Raw genomic sequence first — 24304 nt, 5'->3', positions numbered from 1 at the left:
TGATTTAAAGTAAAGCACTGTGTTGGGCTGGTGCACAGTGGCTGTGGTTCTCATGGTCAGAGTTAGGTTACATTGGGTGTAGCAGAGATGAATTTTAAGTTAAGCTGATGATGCTTATATCTGCTGACTGAATTCCACTTTCATACTAACGTTATACTGTCTAATATAAAGATAGCCTAAACAGTAAACTGTCGGTGTAGAGTACACTAGTATCTGTACTTCTACTTAAGTACAGAATGTCTACTTTTGCCACCTCTGTTGAATAGAGGTACCTAATAAAGTAACTGGCGATTGTATGTGTGGTGCACAGCACAATAATGTTTGTTCTGTGAAATTCTCCTTTAAGTTGTTTACTTGCAATAAAAATATGTGTAATCCCGGCATTGATAGACATGTTTGAGTTCCACAGCCAACATGACTGAGACCAGGAAAACATTGTCAGATACCAAAAACCACAGCCTGTTAGAGAGAGGATATTGTATTCAAACCCAAATAAGAGCTTTTCTCATAAATTTTCAGTAGAAAGTCAGGTTTTCATAGCCTGAACCATAACTCATACTGGCACAGTTTAATACCACAGTTCAGTGACCAAAACACATCAGAGAGAGACAGGAACGTAAACACGGGGAAGAGAGAAAGAGGCAAAGCAAGAACAGTGACAGAGAAGGACAGGACTTTATATTTCCTTCTGTTGTGTTTTCTCACGGTCAAGTACGACCATCACGTGCTCTGTGAGAGGCTCCAGAGGGTCTCCTCCTCCTTATTTATGTATTCATTTTTTTCTCATTTTAATTAATCCAAACTCGCTCTGTCTCTCACTCTCTCTCAAGGCTTAGACCGAGTTTACTCTGAGAAAAAGCAGATACAAAAAGTTATATTAAATTTATTCCCCAAATTCCAAACACTCAGATTGAAAAGATTTTCAATCATAACATAAATGTACCACAAAAAAAGCTTGAACTCAAGAAATCACAGAGCATCGTAAAAGTCTCATTACTTAAGAATTTTAAAATGTTATTGAATTTAAGGTGAACAAAGTTAATGAAAAGTGAAGACATGACATAGATCTGTAAATCTTTTGACAGCATCATGACAGTGGTGTCATTTGAGCTTTCTGCTTAAAGAGGCCTGCTTGTTGGAGACTTTTCCTGTGACCAACATGACTCATTCAGCAGAAGTGCTTGCTGACAGTTTCTGTCACCTTAGGATGGCAAGTCCTGCTGTTTTTAATTATTCATGTAGAAGGTCAAAACAAAAAAGGAAGCCGAAAAAAGAATACACGTTTAACAAACATCCAAAATGAGAAAAGCATCGTTAGTATTGCCCAACTGCTGTTAAGCATAGCATGGAATTTTTAGCGCTGCTTTTCCAACAATCCTGGTTTTATTTTGGATGCTTGCATTGTTCCACTTTGCACACAGACAAAAAAAAAATGAAAGTAAACAGTTTTAACTTGATTTTAAAAAATTGATTGAAGTCAGGGGTATGAGCGCTTTCCCAAAGTTTCAGGTGGACGCGAATGACTTAAATATGCAGTAGAAATATTCAGCCCACTAAGTCAACACAGTTTCGATTAAAGTGCCTCCACCAAAACATATTTTATCATTCCTCCCCTTCTCTGCTTCATCACATCTCTCGCTCTGCACCCTCAGAGCACAGACGGTCACACTTCCTTCCTATCTCCTCAGCCATCTATCAAAACATGCTATGCTTAATGCCACAAGCGGTTTGAACCCCCCCCCCCCCCCCCCCCCCCTCACTCACTCACTGACATGCCTGGTTGACATGCAAGGACGCTCCTTTAAAACGTGCACGCACTGGTGGTCAAAATGTGTGTGCATGGCGGCCTACAACGCATGTAATACGGCAGACGGTTATGCATGCTAGCTGGCACAAAAACATGATATAATCAGCAATTTGCATCACATGGACACACAAACACACACAGATTAAAAACTGTCGGCCGGAGGTGTTAGTGTGACTGTGTGAAGTAGTCCAGACATCTGCAGCGGTTTAGAAACTGAACAGCAGATCAGACAAGGGGGCTGGCAGAATGAGAGAGACAGCAAGAACAAGGAAGTGAGAATAGATTGATGGGGGAAGTTGAGAGAAAGATGGTCGGACGACCTTTGAGCACACACAATAGCGCTGGCGCAGAGCAAAAGTCTGAAATGTAACTGCTGTCCTCATCTACAGTATATCTGACTCTGAGTTCTATCTCTAAATCTATTTCATTTTCTGTCTTTCAATCTTTCTCACTCTCATTCTTAGATTCTTGCTCTCGTTCTCATTTCCTTTTACTCGGAAACAGAGCATAATCTCTCCATCGCTGTGGGCCTTAATTACACTGGATCAGAGAGATGAGAGGGCACTTGGAGAGACTGCTTTGTGTATGTGTGTGTGCGAGAGAGCGATCCAGCTGAGACAGATGCTGTCTGCGCTCTTACAGCAAACTGCTTCTCTACTGTCTCTACTTCACCGTCATAATTAATAAAACCATCAGTATGACATCGCCGAATATTGTTACAACTACATTATCATGCATTCTCCTCTTGATTACATACAAGTATTTAACTCTAGATTATGGTTTATTTCATTCTAAATAAGGTGTGTTGCCATTGCGATACAGCAAAAAATAGTATTTAAATACTTTTTAAGGCTAGTTTTCTCATGATTTGTGTTCAAAGTCTCAAACTGCGTTATTATTATTTTTACCTCTTTCCTGATACTGATGTGTGTTTGTGTTTTGCATGGCAGGGTAAATTTAGCATCAAGCGTGGTTTAATGTTCAGCCAGTATTTAGCTAGCTTCTGGTCACTTGCATGGGCACTTTTTCCGGTGGGGGAGGGGCTGGGCATGTCAAACATTAATGATAGATGCCAGTTTCACATTAATATTCCAAAGCTAAACTGAAATTAATTTTTTTTTTGTTTTTTGTTTTCTATTGATTTCTTTTTCCTGAAAATAATAATAATTTTTAATTTCCTGAAAATAAATTTTCTCTTTCAAATTTCAAACTACCACTGAGAAGGATGTAGAGGGTGCAGAATAACTTCAAATATTACCTTCTTTTCTTCTTTTCTTCCATCTGTTTTATGTGTTTAATTGTGCTTTACATTGTTGTGAATCCCCTCGAGGGAAAGTCCGTGTTGAGCTCACATCCTGTTTTAAAATCTTCTCGTCTCTGTTCACCTCTCACAGCACCCCTTACTTATTTTGACTTCGTTATCCAGCAGGGGCTTATTGTGTGATTTGCTCCCTCAGACAAGCAGCTGCTGCACAGTTGCAGAGCTGGTGGCAGTTACAGAGCCCCACCAGTAGGGTGCAGCAGAGGGCGCCAGACACCTTGGGAGATTATTGGGGCTGATGAAGATTACTCTGACAGAAGACCACAGTTTTGTGTTTTGTGCTTTGTGTGTGTGTGTGTGTGTGTGTGTGTGTGTGTGTGTGTGTGTGTGTGTGTGTGTGTGTGTGTGTGTGTGTGTGTGTGTGTGTGAAGCTGAATTAAGAAAGGCAATGGAGACAAAGTGAGATAAAGAGAGAAAAGTTAGAAAGAACTGATATTAAGAGGTGATTGTCTGCACTGACAGCAATGATATGGCAACAATATGACAATAATAAAAAAAAAAATTGTGGCCTTTAAGTAGCAGTTCATGAACATTACCACCCCAGCATTGGTCTAGGAACACTACAGCTTAAAACACAGTGTTCGTGTGTTGCCAGAGGGGCACAGACAGATCTGTTTGTAAGAGTCCCCGAAATTAAATGTAATTAAGACCCGATTAAACATTAATTCAAGGTGAAGTTGTGTTTGTTGCTTCTGGCTGTTCAGAAATTTTCCTCAGAGTTTATTCACCAAACCTCAAACCCTCGCACAGGGTACCAAAATAGCTGAAGCCAACCAGACCTGTGGGCAAAATAAAAGCACTGTTGGTCATACAGAATGAGTTAATATTCACATGCTGGTAGGCTGTCATTTTAGAAAGACACATTTGATTAATTTAATATTCCTGCAAAATAAAATCCTCAGTTTTGGGAGTCAGATCGTGAGAGGAGAGAAACAAGGACACACAGGCTGGAGAAAAAGAGGAGGCAGAGAAAGAAGGGCAGGGTGGAGGTGTAGCTGAATGCCATCCAGTCATAAGGGAGCCAGCTCTGCTTGTTCACAGGAGCACAGTGTCTGAATAGAGAAAGGAATTCTGGGTGAAAAAAAGCCGATGCTCATTTACTTTCCGCGAGCCTGGAGCACGGCCAATCAGACGCGATTCAGAAGGAGCCGAGCAAGGTTAAACCACAAATCCCCCCAAAAAAGAGATCCCACATTGTGCTTTTTCGCTTATTAGGATGCATCATTCAATGGCGGTATTTCCATCCACACCGATGACGCTGCGCTAGAAGAGAAACGGGAGAGAGAATGTTGGCTCTCTCTTTAACCACCGACGTGATATTTTAGCAATCATTAACATAACATTAACACACACACCTACTCTGCGATGTGTTTAGAAATATGGGGGTGTTGCACTGATTTCCGCTGCATGTTAGACGCAGTTATGTAACCATGTAATCACGGTGAGATGTCCAGATTTCTAAAGATAAGCTGGGAAGTTACTTAGCAACCACCACAGACCAGGACAAGGGGAGCAGGTATGATTGTCAATGAATGCTGGCCAAACTCTTCTAATTATAACAACAAGGCAAAGCTCTTCAACACCTAGGCTATTTTTGTTTGTGTCACTTATGGCTTTATTTTATTATTATTTGTCATTTGCTTTGCTTGGCTTTGATCAGAATCTGTCTAAAAATGTTGCTGATTTTGTGCTACAAAGCATCTAAACCACATTTATTTAAATTTAAAGGGTATTGGGTTTATTTGACATGAGACTCACAGAGCAGTCTGTGAAAATGTCATTGTCTGCTTTTATGAATTCTGAGAAACTGACTGTGTTAGATATTTCCACAGTAGTTTGGGTTTCTCTTTGTAACAGCTTGTCTGTTTTCACATTATTTCAACAGCTTTAAGTCAACCCAGGGTCCTGGGATTGGACTCGGGCACAGCTTCCGGCTCAAAATGAAAAACACACCAGGTTAATTCTGCCTGTGCGAGGACACGACACTCTTACGGAAGAGACTTGTAATCTCAAGCGTTTCTCTTGCTTATACGTATAATACCAAGCAGAGGTCACTCCACTGATTTTAGAGGCAAATTGAAATGCACTAAATCCATTGTCCAATCAGCAGCTGACATCTGGGAGGAGGCTTTGCAGGCTAAACATTAAGACTATTAAGAAATAGTTGGTCCAGATGTACTGTAAGACAAAAAGAAATAAACTAAAAGAAAAATAAAGAGACCTTGTGATTGACAATAGAGTACATGATTAAAAAGCAGGATTATTCAGCCATGATTCCTACAATAGACCTTAAATTGAGCCCAAGCACCGTCAACACAGTTAACAAGTCACCGTTTTGTTTCCAAATTATTTCTGAGAGTAAATGACCCGTGTTGTTGCAGATATATATATATATGCAATTTGTCCCATATAAACAATAGTAAATATTCAAACTTTTAATGAGATTTGGGAATTTTGCCCAGTGTGTTTTATAGATTTCATTTCCATGAAGTTTAATCCAATAAAGGGAAACTGGCTGTGGCAGTGATTCTCAGTGTTTGTGAGCATGGAGCCACTGCAGGGTGGTGTTGTGGATGACCAGGGGAGAAAGAAATGAGCAAAATTAAGATTTATCAAGAGGAACAAAATAAGGATTTTCTCACGATTTTGTATTTTTTTTAGTGTTAGTTAACAAAATGGCAAAAAAATGGAACTCATTAGTTAAGGTATGCTACTGCGAGGAAGCACATATCCTCATAGATACTCAGTTTTATGATCGTTTGCATCTCTTTGTTTACCTGCTTTGCAGTTATGGGGATCATGTTCAGCATTTCAAGGTACTGCAGGATCGCTGTAGTCAGTACTACGTGTGGGACGAGGCGTTCTCCTCTCTGAACGAGCTGGTGGACTTCTACCACAGCAACAGCATCGCCAAGGAGAGGACGGTCTTTCTGAGAGACCCCGAGCACTTCGCCAGGGTGAGTTTCTTTTGATTTCATGGTTTTCTTAAAGCAATCTAAAATAAAATTTAAGTGGGGAAGCTATAACCTGATTTTTTTTTTTCGTATTTGTACTGTAACAAAGTAAACCCTCTAAACTGATCTAATCAATCAGTTTTCAGCTCAATCTGCTCATTGTAGGTCTCCTTCTATGGTCATTTCAGGTGAGATAAGGAGGTCTAGCTTGCTAGCACTGGATTCTGATTGTGAAAGCCAGGTGAGGAGCTACCAATCAGATTAAACTGTGCTTTAAGGGAGGGGTGGCCTTAAAGAGGCAGGAGCTAAAACTGTGACTAATGCAAATGTGTTCCAGTGGAGTCCTAGGAGAAAAATATACAGTAGAAGTAAAAATGTACACAAAAGTCTCCCTTTAAACAAACAGTTTTTAAAAGCAACCTGAATATAATTTATTTGAAATGGAATATATTAAATTAAAAAAAATTAAATGTACCTAAATCACCTAAAAAAAATAAATAAAAAAATCCCTATGCATTTTTTAATCCCATTATCCTTATGAGTGTCCTCACCAAACCATTTAAGACACATCTGTTCTTGCTGTCATCTGTCTCTGTCTCGTTCCTCTTCCCTCCGCCGTACTCCCATACATCATGTTAACTATCAGGCGAGACACAGTAAATTATCCGGTGCTTATCAAATCAGTACGCCTGGACAAACATAACAAGCTGAGTATTCATTTTTCATTTGACTCGAAGGCATAACCTGTCAATCTAATGTAGCTGATAACTATGGGAAAAACTCCATATGTGGAATTTCTGGAGCTGCAACTGCGTCGGCGGAGTTTGATGTTTGACGTAGAGGTGCAGCTTGTAATGAAACATCACAGAGCAGCCGCCAGTTTGGAGAAAAATCAAATCAGTCATCTTAGACAGCGTGCCAGACGGACTGAGCACAGCAGTGTTAAAGGAAACTGATTTTCTAAAAGGCAATTCTACGCATTAGTCATGAGGTAGCTACATATCAAATTTGGGCATATTATTACTTTACTCCATAATTCAATCACCCGATCAGTCTTAGGTGGATCACACTCTATGTAGAGTGTGATATGTAGACTCCAAAAGACTGCACACGATAGTGATATACTACAGCTGTAAACCAGAAGCACAGCCCAAGCATTAGTAGTACTTTATTTGATTTTTAGTATGAGAAATGACAGTTAGTTCCTGAGAAGGCGTCATCATGGGAAAAGCTGCTGTGTTGTTGTCATTATGTAGACAAGCTCGTATTGCACAGTAACTACTCCTGGGAGCGGCAGGCAGTGCCGCACCCGCAGGCGAACCCAGTTGCACCGAAGGGATTTGATCCACAGCAATCCCGACCTGACAGCATGTTTGTGTCACTGTAACACAAACCACAAGCTAATACTTCATATAACATCATATTCACTTCTGTGGTTTCAGCCCCGAGATTTGACCTCGATTCATCGGCGAACAGAACGATCAATTTAGTGCAGTCATCTGCCAGTGTTAGCTGTCACATGGAGATCATGTTTCATTTACTACACTGACAAAAATTATAATTCTCAAAATGAAACCGAGGAATGTCTGGCATTGCTGGATGCGTGGTTTTTGTCTTAAGTCGTTCTTTTAGTCAGCCTCCTGTCTTCATGGTTTACTCCTGCTACTCTGTCAGCTGGCTGTTATTGTACATCACAAAGACCCCAGTTTCTTTTAAACAAACAAAAAGTCATTTACAGTACTGTGCAAAAGTCTTGTATCTTATCATTTTCATTTGCTTGTTAAGCTGCTTAAGACAGAATTTGGTGTTTTATGTTGTATTATCGTGCATGTCGCATGTTTTAATTAAATGCTTGCACCTATTTGTCATTTTCCTAATAAACTATAAAGAAACGAGGGCTAGTTTGAGACTTTTGCGCAGTACTATATGTTATTTTAAATAGAGTTTGCTGTTTTTCTTAATTTGTGCAAAATTATGTTACACAAAAAGTCCTGCAAAATGCATAACATGTAACTCACTCAGACTTCTGAATGGAGTCCAGTATTTTACAATCATATGAAGCACAGAAGAAGCCAAAGGCATAAGCTTAATGTGCCCTGGATGAATTTCTCAGCTGGATTTTTAGCACAGACTTTCTTACTTATTCCAGCTAGGGAGCCGTAACGTCATAAGAGTAATATCAGCGCAGTGTAATTTCCAGATCCTGTATATTTAAAATAAAAGAGTCACAATCAAGATGGGCTTGATCTTAAGTCATTTACATGAGCACTTTACACTTTTCTCATTTTGGGCTCGCTGGGAGTCGAGGATTAACAGAATGTGACAGGGTAAATTTTGCTCACATCACTCATTGAAATGGATCTCATCATATGTGGTTACTTAGCCCACAGCTCAACTGAGTATCAGTTAAGAATCAGTGCTTCAGATGGCCTACAGATGATATTGAAGTTTGGATCGTTTAACCTCAAGAAGTTGGATTTTTCAGTTTTCTGCATGTTTTCTTTTGATTGTAGATGATAGTGGTGATAAAGGTTTAATTGCAGTTTTTATGTTAGAAAATGCAAGAGCTCCCTCGTACTCTGTGTTTACAGTACATGCACAGACAAATTTTGCCATAGAGCTGTCTCATGTTTTCTTTATTGACTTAATAATGTTTTTAATACCCCAAATAAGAAGACATGATCCTAAAGCAACTCTGGAGCAGCTTAGAATTACATCCAAGCTTTATCCTTAATGCTGCCATCTGTTTTCAAAGCACCCTTGCAGATGGGATCTGTTTGCGACCACTGCTTTCACTGCCTCGGTTCGGTTCACCTTTGAAATCAAACCTTTCGCCTAACGATCAGCTCTGTGAAGTGCCAAAAAAGAAGCAGAGAGGTGCTGACATCCGAGGTGGTGGCCTGCAGATAGCCAGTCACTGCTGCTCTGTGGTGTTTTGCAGATGATCAGAGAAGAAGTGATGTTAGTGGCCAATGAGTCAGTGCTGTTATTACAACTAAAGGGAGGCAGGGAATAAACAGACACACATGCACGAGTGTATTTCAGGCAAGGTAGCAGCACATTGTAGTTCTCGCCCTCCTTTCTCCACGTTCCTTTTATGTTCTGCTTGAAGTAATAATAGCATCCTTACTGATCCAGCCTGGAGAAGAACGCCTGCAGTAATATACTTTATGTCACCACAAAAAGAGAGAAAAAGATTATTAGCCTTAACCCAAAGTAAAACCACCAGAATCGTCACTAAATTATTTTAAACCATCGTTAAAAAAAGGAAATGTCTGTTTACTAAAGAATAAAATACACCTTTGCACTTATAATTTACAGGATTGACACTAAAATGCACTGACTTCTGTGTAAACTCATACTCAGTGCCTTAGCTATACGAAGGTTAACTGAGCTCATGTGCATGGCCACCCCTCCAAATTTGGAGCCGATGTGGATGAGAGGACCCGCCCAGTACTACCTCAAAATCATCCAGGTGTCTGCCATGCTTACTCTGATATGAAGAAACCTGAGTGTCCTATCAGTCCCACATGCTAACGGTAGCTCCCTATTGATCGTGGAACTTGTTAACATGACCTTAGTTGCCTGGACAGCAGGCTCCAAGGAAAGATTGTTTTAATAGGCTAGGGTAACCTGTAAGGGCTATTTGCTCTGATAAAGAATAATACTTTGACTTCTACCTTTACTGTTTAACAAAAGGTTAAAAAGTGGATGTCCACAAGTTAGACTTTAATTGTGGGACATTTTATTAAAGACATTTAGCAAGAGCAGCTGACATCACCCAACAGGAAAGCAGCTGGGCATTCAGTAGAAAAATTATGTAAACCAAAATCCTTCTGAATGAACCATTTAACACGGCAAAAAAAGCGCACACAAAAAGCCAAAATTTACAAAATGTATGCATATCTGAGTCGTGAAGATGATGCATTTGATCGTTGTGATGATGTGCTTTTGGAGTAGCTGCTTCTAGATTTGTTGTAGTTTGTCTCGTGGAACAGGAAACCTTCAGATTTTTTTTTCATCCTAAAAAAAAGTCTTTTTTTTGCAAATTGAGCTCCTGATTAGTTGCATCATGGCTGGTCATAAAACCGTTCAGAGCGTGCTCCAAATCACTCGGGATGATGCGCAGTGCATTCGTCTCTCTGTGCAAATGCAGCTGGAGCAGGTGTGAAGTGATGAATTTAGCTTTAGGCAGTTATGGTGGTACTTAAACGGAAGATGGCTACAGCCATCCCCCGGGAGACTAATAAACTGTATGACCTAAATACTGTGATAATTGAATTCTCTTTAATGCGAGTGAATAGCACATGAAAACAACACCAGGTTTTGTTTCTGAATATTTCAGTTTTCTGAGAATTTCTCATGCTCATGCACAGGAAGCTTAAGGCTACACCAACGACACCACCACAGAGGAGGTGGTGTTATGTTATGACTTCTGGCTTTGTGGTTTGGGCAGAAATAGCACAAAAAGGATGACTGTCCTCTCTCCATCTGCTCAAACGGCTCATTCAAAAACACACTTTTGGATCCACTTGTGTGCAGTGACTTCTGACAAACTCAAGCTGAAGTGGAATACGAACACAGGAGAAACAAAACTAGGACAGATGCTGCATTCTTGTATTCTTTTATTGGCACTTACTGCTAGAAAACAGCCTGGAGGCTTTAACAAGATGTTTATGGTTGTTAATTTCATTGCTTTTTACACCCCATTTATTCTGTCTCATATTTTACTATGATGACACAGGCAATTTGCCCTGAATTCTCAATGAATATGCAGGTATTAGAGGTCAGCTGTGACTCTTCTGTTACTTTTAAGAATATGGTTAAACTTAAGAAATAATAGGGCTTATGGAAACCGCCACTGTTCACCCAGCGTCTATCTAAGCATTAGTAGAGCAGCATTACTTTCATGATCAGTGGAGTTTCTACATATTGTACATTTAAGGATCTGTAAAAGCACTTTATGCTAATCCTAACCTTAACTCTTCTTACCCTTCCACCATCAATCTTTTGCATGTAAAGCAAATGTGTTAATCACAACGCCACAGAGCCGATTTAAGGAAATTAAGAAAATTGTTCTTTAAAAACAAAAGAAGCAAATGTAAAATTCCCATAGTTTTGAAAATGCATCTACAAGCTCTAATTTAATGGTTCAACACCCAAAAGAAATTCATTTTACAGTTATGGACATGATTAAAGTCGCTGCAGATTCATTTACTCATGATCGATTATTTCAGCTCTTATCTTCAGGCCACTTCCACTCTGCTATCAGCATTTAGCAGGACCTTCAATATTACTTAAAGTGTATTTTAAATTTGCTCACATACGTGCAGTAGAATAAAAAAAGAAAAACACAAAAATACACATTATCACTACATATGGCTTTCATGGTCCTCAAGTACCATAAAAGACTGTTTCTGTTTTACCAAATAATGTTGTTGTTGTTGTTTTTTTAAATTTTGTTTTTTCTTTCATTTGGTTCTGCTTAATTTCCTGGTTCTATGATATTATATCATATCTGTTCCATTCATCAGTGACAGGAGTCAGGCACAAAACCAAATTCTGATTGTCTTTATATTACGCAGCATCATTAGTCTCAGGTCAGAAAGTTGCCCCATCAGAAGCAAGCTTATTAAGGGTCCACTAGGACAGTGTTATGTAATTATCTTCCTGAAACATGTGTTCATAATAATAATAATAATATATATAAAATGTGGCATGTGTTGGTTGTTTACATGTATGGCTAACCTTAAAAATGCAGTCACTTATTTTTTAACGTATGTAACAGAAAAATATGTTGTACTTATATGACTATTGAACATTTGTACATGTATATTTTCATGATCTGTTTCTCATTATGCTTTTCTCCTCCTTCACCACTGCTCGCTCTCCTCCCTCATTTCCACTTCATTGTCTTCCTCCTCACATCAAACCTCATCTCTTGAACTGAAGTCAGGGCTCTACATGCTCATTTATTCCCAATATTGTAATATAGCTAGGCTTGTGTGTCCTAAAAATCACACTTACCCTCTAATAAAAGTTTAACTACATTAATTACAAAGTTTAATTACATTTAATTACTCACATCGCAAGTTCATTCATTAAGTGTCTTTTAACAGCAGCTAACACAAGCTAACAGAAGCTAACAGCAACTAATAGAGACTAAGAGACTCTACTGTAAGCCAAAACAGCAGATGCTAGCTGGGGCAAACACAGAAATGGTCAGGATAACACTAACACTGGCCAACAGCAGCTAACACAGGCTAACAGTAGCTAACAGAGGTTAACAGCAACTAATAGAGACTAAGAGACTCTACTGTGAGCCAAAACAGCAGAGGCTAGCTGGGGCAAACACAGAAATGTTCAGGATATCACTAACACTGGCCAACAGCAGCTAACACAGGCTAACAGTAGCTAACAGAGGTTAACAGCAACTAATAGAGACTAAGAGCTCTACTGTGAGCCAAAACAGCAGAGGCTAGCTGGGGCAAACACAGAAACGTTCAGGATATCACTAACACTGGCCAACAGCAGCTAACACAGGCTAACAGTAGCTAACAGAGGTTAACAGCAACAATAGAGACTAAGAGCTCTACTGTGAGCCAAAACAGCAGAGGCTAGCTGGGGTAAACACAGAAAAGTTCACGATATCAACAACTCACCTCAGTATTGCAGTCATCAGACAGAAGTGAGTTTCATTCACTCATCAGACTCTCTTCTAAATGTTTTACAGCCTCCTCCAGAGTAAACAGACGTAGACACCAGCTGACTTAAACAGCAGACAGCCTATGCTCACTACAGATAAATATAGAAAGATATAAATAGAGTTGTTTATCCTATAGTGGCCACCTTAGCTAGGATTATGCACTTGAATTAGGAAGAGTAAGAAAACAAACTTCCGTTGGCTGCAGTCCACAGACATCTAGACATCTTTTACACACTGTACCTTTAGGACATGACAAATTAATTCTATATCCATTGCTGTGGAGTTTCGCCCACATACAGCAACAGTGTGACTTTGTTTTGAGAAAAATAAGTGAAAATAACTACAGTGAAGTGTCAGCTGCTGGTCATATACAGTATCCTTGTATCGTTCTGTGTTTAGCACACTGGCTGTGATGTTGTTGCCCTGTAGGTCACTTTGAATCTGAATCACATCATGCCCCAGAGCCGAAGGTGCCGTGCTTTCCTTACATGGCTATGCAGCCTTTCTGTCTTTCCACACGAGATCACAGCAGCTTAGTCAGTTCTTTATGTCTCCATATGTGTTTACTGTTTTAATTTGAGCTTTAAGGTGTATTTTCTGTGCCTGTCTGTGGAGAGCTTTCCTTAGCATTGAATCTCCATAAACATAATGTATTTCTACAGCCTTCTACTTCTTTACAATTTAATCTGTGAGAGGATCAAAGGTGGGGGGAAAAAAGAGAGATGCAATCATGTAAACACCAGCCGATCATTTCTGCACTGGCTCCATCCGTATCCAGTTATCTTCAATTCTTCTTCATCAGTGGGCTTGGTTTCCCAGTAGGTAGATGCGCAGATTAAAAGCACACATGAAACATTGATATTAGCTTTGGACCCATCTGGCTTTTTCACCGTCAAGCTATATAAAATCACAGTCAGCTGGTCTTCGCGTCTTGGCCTTGGGCATCAACAAAGCTCCAACACCCAGCGTCTTCCACTGGCAGCGTTTGCACACGGTCATACAACTCACGCTTTACTTCTCTTGGAGAAAAGATTGTTTGATGAATGACTTAACCTGGTTATGGTGGCAAAACCATATTTAGGGTTTCTATTTGGGTTTTGATCATGAGAAGGACTCTTAAGCATCTCCGAGGTGCCACTGTGGACAGAATTGTGTGAGCTACAAAATACTCTGTGCCGTTTTTGGAGAAGAAAAAACCCCCAAAGAAAATACTAAATGAAAGAAATTTGCCCTAAAGACCAGTTAACTAGACAACAATATGGCAAACTGGCAAATAAACAGTCTGGCACTTTCTTGTGTATTTGCTCAGCAGCTCTTTCTTCTTTGTGAGCTTGATGTGCACGCTCAAAGCTCTGAAATATTAACAGTATTCAGTATCCACTTCTTCACAGCATCACTTCTTTTTCTTTCATAAAAGAAATAAGAATACAAAGAAAAAAACTGTTCATTCCCCCCCTTTAACCATTTAGATTATAAAGAAAGACGAGGTTATGAAAAGATTGTGTTCAGTGTTTCTCTTACTTTTTGTGTTCGACTAAATAGGTCAGTTTCACAGACGTGAACCGAGTGTGTTGAGCACTTGTGAGTCCTTGAATCATGTTGCACCATGGTGGGTTTTTTTGTATGTGTGTGTGTGTGTGTGTGTGTGTGTGTGTGTGTGTGTGTGTGTGTGTGTGTGTGTGTGTGTGTTGACCCTCCTATTGTTTGGTTTGTCTTCCCAAACTAATTCCACATCAGCTCATTACATGGCTCTTGATAGCTTCTTATCTCAGTATGGCAGAATAGGAAATAATTCTCCTAACACATCCCTTAATATCCTCATGTCCTTGTGTTGCAAAGCCTTCCCTTTTACCCTGGAAAACTTGGACCTTGTGCAAAGGGGCAAACAAGCAGTATTGGAGGAATTTTCGTTGCATTCTGTGCACAAGGGAACTAGCAAAAGCTGTACTGTCAGTGCTCTCTTAGGCGGTAGAGTCAACCCTAATCACAAGGATACATGGATTGTATTTGTCTTTACAAGAGAGAACAAGAATGAAAGGGTTCTTCTTGTGCAACCCACACAAACTAGAAGTCTCGACTAGATCAGTGAAACAATAAATCATAAGACTGTGAGGATTTTATAGATTTGCAGGCCTGATGGATTCTGTCTGGGTTTCTTGATCCTAATCCCACTGTCTAGTTAGTGCATGTACTTGTTTGTAACTGTGTACATGTTTTGTGTGCCTACCGCTACTTGGATGTCATTTTATTGGGCCTTACTCTAAGATAAAGCAGTCCACAATAAAAAAGCCCAGAATTGCAACATAGATATCTACGCACCTACATATAAAAAACAATATTGGTATTCATTGCAGCCTCCCCGCTCCCTCGCAGTTCACATCACATCCACCTTCTTCTGTGGGAGCGCCAGTGATAGCCGGGTTAGTTAAGTTCGAGCCTCTCTCCTTAAAATAGCCACTTTTGTTCTGCCACTCTTAAACTGCTTTTACTTCACGAGTCAGCAGCGATCAGAGGAGGCCGGCGATCGAGGGAGAAGAAAAACAGTACTTTTGTGAACTCAAAGAAAAACATCTTGAGGAAGAGAGAGAAGAATCTGAGGGCTGAATTTAAAGCGGCTCCCCTTGCCCTGGATTGCCATCAAACATCACAGCGACAAGCATTATAAGCGTTGTTTGTTGTTGTTATTTTTAGTGGGCATGTGTGTTTATTACACTCATCATTCTGGACTGATAGCACCTCTCCGTTGCATACCCATCCCTCTGTGTTTTTCTTTTATGACCAAGAGAAACTAAAATCTACCATTTACTCAATTTAAATATCGGATAAAACCCAACGCTAAACAAGGCTTTTGAGGAGAAGAGTGGCGCGAAGTGATTTTCATGCTTCACGAAGGTGCGCATAATGAGAATTTTATGCAAAGCACATGATGTTCATCACCATAAAAGTGTCACAGCAATCTAAAATATCTTGCCTCATTGATATTAACCTGCTGTCAGGTAAGGACAGTCTGAGAATCGAAGGGTAAAGAAAGTGGAATGTGTCAGAATGGTAACTTTAAACCCAACAGGGCCAGATTAGTGGTGTGTCTGGAGTGGGAGTAAGCAGCATGTTCTTTGTTTTTCTGTCTGTTAGGTCCTTTCTAACATCGCTGTGTGTCTGTACTCGCTCTCCCCTTGAAAATATGCCCTACACGCATGGTTTTCTTTACAGCTTCCATCACTTTCTCAGTATCACAAGTCCTTGAAGCCCTTGAAACAAAACCAGCCACCCATTCATTTTCATCCGTTTCACCTTCAGTTCACCGTCCTATCCCAGCTGTCATAGGACAAGAGAGGGAGTACACCTTGGACTGTACTCCAGTCTAACACAGGAACAACACTGAGAGACAAACAACAAGTCAACAAGTCACATTACATTCATGCATATGGCCAATTTAGCCATTTATCCTAACCCCATGCATGTCTTTGGACTGTGGGAGGAAGCTGAAGTACCAGAAGTAGTGTGTGTGATTGGGTGAATGAGAGTTGTTGTAGTGTAGTTGTAGCTGTAGTGGAAGGTGCTATATAAGTATCTGTCCATTAGCATATGCTACTCTTGGATAGATCTAGTTGTTTCCCTGGTCCTGATAGTACTGTATCACCCTAATAAAGAATTTTGCTCTCAGACTGCAGGCTTACTAACAGTTTCTAGGATACTTAAAAGTAGAATGGGGAGCAGAGAATTCAGCTCCCAGATTGGATTCAGGATACAAAGCTCTCATAATCAGGGCTCAGCTACCCCTGAGTCCTCACTTAGATACACTGCAATAGGCCTAGGTTGATGGGTACTTCCCATGATGGACAGTTTCTTCTTCATTCAACTCTTTTCACTCTCTAGGTGCTTACACACTACTGTACATGTAATCATTAGTTATTATTAATCTCTCACCCCTCAACATCAGCCGGTCGTAGCAGATGGCTGTCCCTCCCTTAGCCTTCTTCTGGTGGAGGGTTCTCCTGTTAAAAGGGAGTTTTTCCTTCCTGCTGTCACCAAGTGCGTGCTCTGTATGAATGTGTGAATACATAGACTGTTTTTTCATATTTACCAAGACTTATTTAATCTCTTTGGAGCTCGTATTCTTTTTCTTGTTTTGTTTGGCCTCCTGCTTCAAAGAAACTGCGCTCACTTTAAAAATTCACTGTCTAGATTGTGGCTGGTGAATTAAATAATACCTCTCAAAGCCTTTAGGAGATAAGACCAGCGAACCTTATTGACCAACATTCATTTTAAGTTCGTGTAGTGGAGAAATTTCCAAACTAGCCCTTGTAAACTGTGTGCTCTATTTTTTTTCTATAATCTTATATCCTGATGATAAGCAGAAAACGCACTGGTATGTATAAATATTACTTTAACATAAAGAAAGACATATTTTTGGGAGTCACTGATAAAAAAACAAAGGTAACCCAAAACTGGCTGTGATATTAAATCAGCATGAAACATCTGTCTTTTGCAGGACATTAAGTTGATTTGGTTTCTGCAGCCATCTAAACGTAGCGAGATAAACACATTAACTCTACAACCCCCTCATTTGACGAGTAACATATTTGACCGTCACATGCAAATAACACCATGCTGCTACAGCGTAACCCCACTGAATACTACACACATTGCACCGGTGTCTTATGACTCATTTTATGTGGGAGATGTTGGATTACAGAAGCTTACTGCCTCCTTTCCAGCTTTTAAAAATAGAAAAGTAGCATTCATGTTCTTTGTTTCTGGATTGAATTGGTAAAAAAGAGCTTCATTGACATTTGACATGTGGTGTCTTTATATTGTGCGATGAAAAGGCCTCATCTCTCATTTTCTAATACAGGGATGTCAAACTCATTTTACATCGTGGGCCACATGCAGCCTACTTAAGCAGGCCAGTGAAACTCCCCTTTCTGTGACTGTACAGAAGTTTAACTGCACATTTAATCCCAGAGATATTTTAATTTAAGAAAAAGAAGTTCAGTCATAATAGTTTGTTATATCAGTGAAAGAAGACTGTCATTATGACTCTTTGGACTTTAAAGTGTAAACTGACAGAAAGAGTTCTGGTAGCTCACTTGTCCACACTATAAAAAACAACAACAACAACAACAACAACAACAACAACAACAGTAATTTTCTACCTGTTTTTTAACAGAGGCTTCTGTAAATGGCAAATGTGTGGTTGAAGAAAAATATACAAAAAAATCTTTAAAAAATTCAGAATACAGAAATTCTTGCATTTTAAAATTTTGTATAATATTTGCATTTATACTTTATACTGGAGTCTTTGTTGGGCCAATTCTGGCTTTAAGGTTCACTTCCCCGGGCTAATGTGTAAATCTTATATAGCTTGATAGCTGTCTTCAACACAGGGGTGGGTTACTTTTAGTATTTTCTTTGACGCTATTAACTGGGTATTAACTTACTGTTGTGATGAAAATGTGTGATTAACTCTCTTTTTTTTTCCTCCTCCCCTCCCTCCTGTTCCCTCTCTCCCTCCTGACCCACAGCGTTCCCATCATGCCCAAGCTGTCTTCGACTTCACCCCGCACCACCCGTCCCAGCTACGCTTCCTGCGTGGTGATGTCATTGAACTCATTGACTGCTCTGATTCGGTGCGCTGGAGGGGCCGTTGCCATGGACGCGTGGGCTACTTCCCTCCAGAGTACGTCCAGCCCATTTATCACTGCCAGTGACCTGACCTCGTGTCAAACAAGCGCACGGCCATTCCTTCGGGTTCACCGACGAGCCATCCTGAAAGACACTCACGCTGCTCCCCCGCTCTGCACTCGCCCGTCAACTTCCTGGAGCAAACGACGGAGCTACCACCGAACGACCCGTTCCCTAAACTGATTCCTCCCAATGCCCCCCTGTGATGTCGCCCTTTAAATCAGCCTTTGCTACAGGCTCATCTGATCATCTGATCCTGAAGACTCCACTTTCTCCTCCGATCCAGACATGGACCTTTACACTGTGGAGAACTCTCACATATATTCAAAGTCATACATACTCCCAGTTATAATCATTTATTACAGCTTACCATCTCTTTTAGAAAAGTAACACACATAAACACTAAACTGAGGGGAAAAGTGTGTGGCCCGTGAAAACTCCTGAAGGAAGGGCAGGCTTGCTCTCTGGCTCATTTACTCCAGTATTTTGCCATCCTTTTCACCAGGAGCTGGACAGAAAGTCATTGTGAGTGTGAACACTTAGAGGATACTGACACAGCAGATTCCTCTGTCACTGAGCTGGTGTGTGTGTGTGTGGGGGGGGGGGGGGGGGGGGGGTGTCTGTACAGGTGTAAAGCTGCAGTCTTTACATACATACATGCATGTTGTGTGACAATGAGGGAGTGAGAAGTGTGTTGATTGTGTTGATTGTATCTGTGTGCGCGTATATATGTGTGTGTGCGTGTGTGTGTTTGAGCGTGCTCAGTGGACCAGTGAAAGGAGTTACTGTGTTACTGTGTTACAGTGTGACAGTAAGACGAACACTGCCCCGACATCGCTTTGTTAATACAAAAAAAGAAGAAAAACGCGCTGCTTAAAATGTAACATGCTCAACTCAATTTACTGATCAATCGTTTGTTCTTGAGTATTTATTCTTATCCACGTGTGATCTTAAAATACATATACTGCAAGTGAATTTAAACATTGTATACATGTTTTGCTTCTGTTGAAACTGTTGCAGTTGCTTAAGAGGAACAAACTTCATGTGACTGACAGCAAGAACTTGGATCGGTCTTCCTTATCCTGTAACAAAATCATTGAAATAAAGTGATACATTCACATCTTTGAGCCCTGAAGCTTGGACTTTATTTGGTATTTACTGTATCTGCTTTTAGTGTGTATTTTACAATGATCTTGTGTTCTTTTTAATGAAAAGGTCACATGTGCCATAATTTGCTGTGATCTTGATCAGTTTTGTTGGTGCTATTTCCCCCCCCCCCCCCCCCTTTTTTTTTTTTATAATCAGTTTTATCCTGAAGTTCCCTCTACCAAAGCCATTGGAGCACTGCTAATCTCACAATCCCCCAAACCATTTAATTAAATGGTCAATTAAATTTAACAGATTTAATGTACTTGTACTTTGAGTATTTCAATGTTATGCTACTTTCGGCTTTTACTTTAGATTACTCCATATTTTGAATGCAATTATTGAATTTGTGCCCAATGCTATATAATTTAAAGTTTTAGATACTTATTATTTTTACAGATTAACTTCAGTTTTATAACCAAGCTGCTGAGCAACATTACAGGAACATACACATGAATAAATCAATAATTAAAATCCAATAATATCATGTATATGATTCTGATTTGTTTTTATTTCACATGACTTTAGGTATTAGGTATTTTAAACATGTTTGAATATGTAACCAGTGAATTATTATGCCATGTAAGTAAAATTATAATTTTATAACTTTTTTCAGCTATCCATCAAAAGATTAGGTTTAAATTCTGATGCAGCTCCACTTTTTACATAATAAATCTGGAGGCAGGGCCACATATGAGCTTAAAAACTGTGGTTTGTACATAAATTTTCTAAACTTATTAAATATTAATAAGTAATATACTAAGCATTTTGATCCTCCCTGCTACCTCCAAGCACCATTGTTGGTCTGCCCTGTGCCTCCACACTTAAAAGTTATGGAAATGCTCCCGGTCAAATAGAGTCCACTATGAGTCTTTCTTCTGTTTAATGTCAAACAGCAAAATTCCAGGGGCATTATTTTCATATGTACACAGCATATTCATCACAATTTCAGTAAATTAAATGATATAATTATTAATTAATATAATTATATTAAATTCAGATAATAATAATAATAATAATAATAATAATAAGGGCTGTCTCTCTGTTTGTTTGTTTCTTTGTCCATTAATTCCTCATAGACCATCAGGAGCTGAGTAACCAAACTTGGCACACAGGTACATCTTGGGCCCCCGAAGGTCGGTATCTATTGCAAGAGAATATAATGACCCGCTTTTAACATATAAACAACATCTATCTTTTTTAAAGTTTTCTCAGTCTGATTAAGTACATCAGTTTGTTAACTGCATCAACAGGAAAAGCTACTGTAGCGTGCCAATCTACTCGTTTTTCCTGGATCTTAATACATTTTTGAGTGGACACTGAGCACAACGGGCAAATACAATAAAGCTTGATCTCTCTGATTAAACAAAAATTGGTATTATGATTGAGTAAATCAAACCCTGGTTAACAAAAAGGAACTAAAAAACTAGAATCACTTTAGACGTGTCTAAAACTCTCTTAAAGAGGAAAACATATCCATGTATATATCCACACAACCTAAACATGAAATTCTAGTCAAGTTAAAAGAGTTGTTACTTGTCTTTTAGGTGTATTTTATAAAAGTGTCAACAAATATGTACATGTTACTTATATGGTAATTAGAGTTTTACAACACTTGCTCATTTTATGGTCTTATTGTATCCTGTGCCAGGAGACGCCTCACTGGCATGTAATTCTGTCAACATAATAATAGATCTGTGCGATAACGCATCACGTCACCGATGTTAAGGACAGTTTTGCGCTGACATTCGGCCGCCGTTATGTAAGGAATGCAGAGCCGCTTCTCTCACCACACTGTAATGTTTGACATGAAGCTGGTAAACTGGGTTACGTTTAACCATTCCTCTGCTCTCAATCACTTCTGTTGCCTTTCACTCTCTTGTCACTGCTTTTGTTCTAACAAACCTCTATTTTCATTCTTCCTGACAGAGTCATCCCTGGCTTGTCACTGACAGTTAGTCAATAAGCTACCGCAATCCAACGGGGGGAAAGAAGAAAAGGAGTTAAAGGTGTACCAGAAATAGCACTGCTGTTTTCTCCCTCTGATCTTTTTTAAAACTGCTGAGTCACTTTGAAGTGTCTGAGTTGTGGATGAAGGGATAAGGTTTGTGTGTAAGTGTGTGTGAGAGAGATGCCAAGATTTCTATAGTGACATATTTGTGTCACGGTGAAACGGGACAAGATAGATGGTAGAAAAGAACACAGGATGAACCAGATTACTGATGAGAGATGAGGAGGCAGTGTGAGGGACAAGTGTGTAGGTCTCTCAGTCGAGGTTGATGGTTAAACAGCAAACGGCTGAGGAAGGCGTGTGAGCTCTTACATCAAAGCTATTTACAGGTGTGAACAGTAAAAACACTGAAACAGAGGAACCAGTTTGACTGACTTACTGGCCCCTGGCTGGTTAGACCACGGAGTGAAGGGAAACTGGTCAAACATCCTGCGAACCAGAAAAACTGTTTACTAAACTAATGGGTCAAATGCAGCCAGTCTGGGAGTGAAAGACGAGATGAGTCATCACTCACTATACTCACCTTTACACCTGACATCCACCTGACAGCATAAAGAAAGCTTGGATTATACAGTATAGAGAGACCGTCTTTATATGAAAACACTGATAGAAGTGTGAATGCGATGGAATATTTATCTCATGAAGTAAGAAAGGAAGGAATGATAAGCAGGCAAGCGTTTCACAGTGGATGTTGTAATGTTGTATTGACTGATGGATCGGTAAAGGGGAGAGGATGAAGCATATCTACTCTGCAGTGAATGATATTCAAGTCTGCAGGTTTTTTTGTACTATACTCTGAAGTTTGACCCACAAGAAGTAGCTCTCCATTCTTCAGAGACATGCTCTAACGCCTGGTTTGCACTCCAACTTTGACACCAACGAAGACCAAGGAGTGCTGACTGTCGCTGATTTTCCTCCACAGTCACGTGACCTCAGCCACAATGAACAAGAAGGCAGACGGGCGTTTCACAGTGGATGACTCTGAGCTCTTTGGAACAGCCAAATCATGCAGGGATAATATCAGGCTTTATACACACCTGGAGAGTCCATGTCAGTTAAAATGACTGCAATTCAGAGCAAAATCAAATGTAGGAAATAATTAAAAATCATCCTGTCCTTAAAGGTCTAAAAAAACACTTTTGATCGACTGCTCGCCAGCAAGTGCGAGCCCCCCTATGAAAGCAGAAGTTCGGGCAGTTTTTCAGGTGCTGCACTGACACAGCAGTGATGATCTTAGACATCAATCGGGAAAGGGTTCCAATTTGAAGTCTACAGTGAGGAAGATTATTCACAAGTGGAAGTCATTCAAGAGCGTTGCCAGTCTTCTCAGGAGTGCACATCCCAGCATGTTCACCCCAAGGTCAAACCATGCAATGCTCAGAGAAACTGCAAAAAAGCCTAAGAGTACCTCTCAGACTCTACTGGCCTCAGTTAGCATGTTAAATGTTAAAGTTCATGACAGGACAATTAGAAAAAGACTGAAAAAGTACGACTTGTTTGGAAGAGATGCCAAAAGAAAGCCTCTTTTCTCTAAAATCAACATGGCAGTGCAGCTTAGGTTTGCAAAGTTAGAAATCACAACAAGATTAAAATGAAGCTGTTTGACTGTAATGCACAGCATTATGTATGGAGAAAAGTAAACATAACATATCAGCACAAACAGCACAAATGAACTGTGTCAAGCACGGTGGTGGAGGGGTGATGATTTGGGACGTTGCAGACCATGAACTCCATGAACTTGTTTGTATACCAAGGTATTCTGGAGTCAAATGAGGCTATTTTTCTACTAACGGTGTTGCAATGACCCACTCAGAGATCAAATGTCAACATGAGGTTACTGAATTGAAGCAATGCTGTAAACAAAAGTGGACTTGCACAGCAAGACACTGATAAAATCATACAGGAAACCATTATTCCAAGTTATTGCTGCATGTGGTTATAGAAGCTACTGAATCGTGGGGCGCATTTGTTTTTTCACACATTATTGCAACATTTTAGATCCGTTTAAAAAAATAAATAAATATTAACTCTTGACTTTATTGTGTCCTGATACTAAAACTGACCGAGGGTGTACTTCTTTTTCTGACTGCATCAATGTTATTGCAGTTAACCAAACTAAAAACTAAAACTAGGCATGAAAAACACTGTTTAGTTTATCCATCTGTCCAATCCTTCAATTTTATTTCATTTTAGCTCACTAAAATAATAAATCTTTTAGAGGTTTGAAAACTGATCATTAGCCAGAGTTGGAGTAAAATTGTGTGTGTGGAATCTGCAGCGCTATCAACAAATCATTGCTAAATATCTCACGGTATAGCCTCTCCCAAAACCACAAGCAGTGGTTTAAATTTCGTGCCCAGAAATGTTGCGATACCGCCATTGCCTGATTCTAAGCGTCATTGTTCTTTAGGTGGCAATGTGCAGACTTCTAGTTTGAGCATCTGCATCAGGCCTGCTCTGCATTAAAAACAGAAACAGTGAGCTGTAGGCGAGAACACCTCCCTGCTGAAAAGTAAATTTCAGCCTTGACTGCAATCTCTTTGTTCTTACACAGTAATAACATCACATGCATGCTTATAGATGTAACTGGGCTGCCCTGTCACTATAATCTACTGACAACGAGGTACTATGTTTCTGGTATTAGATGCAGTTCAAATGAAGTTATTATTTGATA

The 24304-nt window shown here is 39.7% G+C and overlaps 2 protein-coding genes across 2 annotated transcripts in view; both read left to right on the top strand.

Moving 5' to 3' along the window:
• grapa (GRB2 related adaptor protein a) overlaps window positions 1–19608 on the top strand; it is a 34262-nt gene extending 14654 nt beyond the window's left edge. The window contains exons 4-6 of the mRNA XM_082529541.1: window positions 5917–6085; window positions 18314–19062; window positions 19102–19608. Of these exons, the coding sequence (XP_082385667.1) occupies window positions 5917–6085; window positions 18314–18499 (355 nt within the window). The 3' untranslated portion in view covers window positions 18500–19062; window positions 19102–19608. The remainder of the gene's footprint in view (window positions 1–5916; window positions 6086–18313; window positions 19063–19101) is intronic.
• Window positions 1–24304, top strand: part of LOC309704410 (uncharacterized protein) — a 342365-nt gene that overhangs the window by 296897 nt on the left and 21164 nt on the right. The window lies entirely within an intron of this gene.

Source organism: Aulonocara stuartgranti (genome assembly GCF_965226115.1).
Source record: "Aulonocara stuartgranti genome assembly, chromosome: 4".
NCBI lineage: Eukaryota > Metazoa > Chordata > Actinopteri > Cichliformes > Cichlidae > Aulonocara > Aulonocara stuartgranti.
This window is presented reverse-complemented; position numbering and strand designations above follow the sequence as displayed.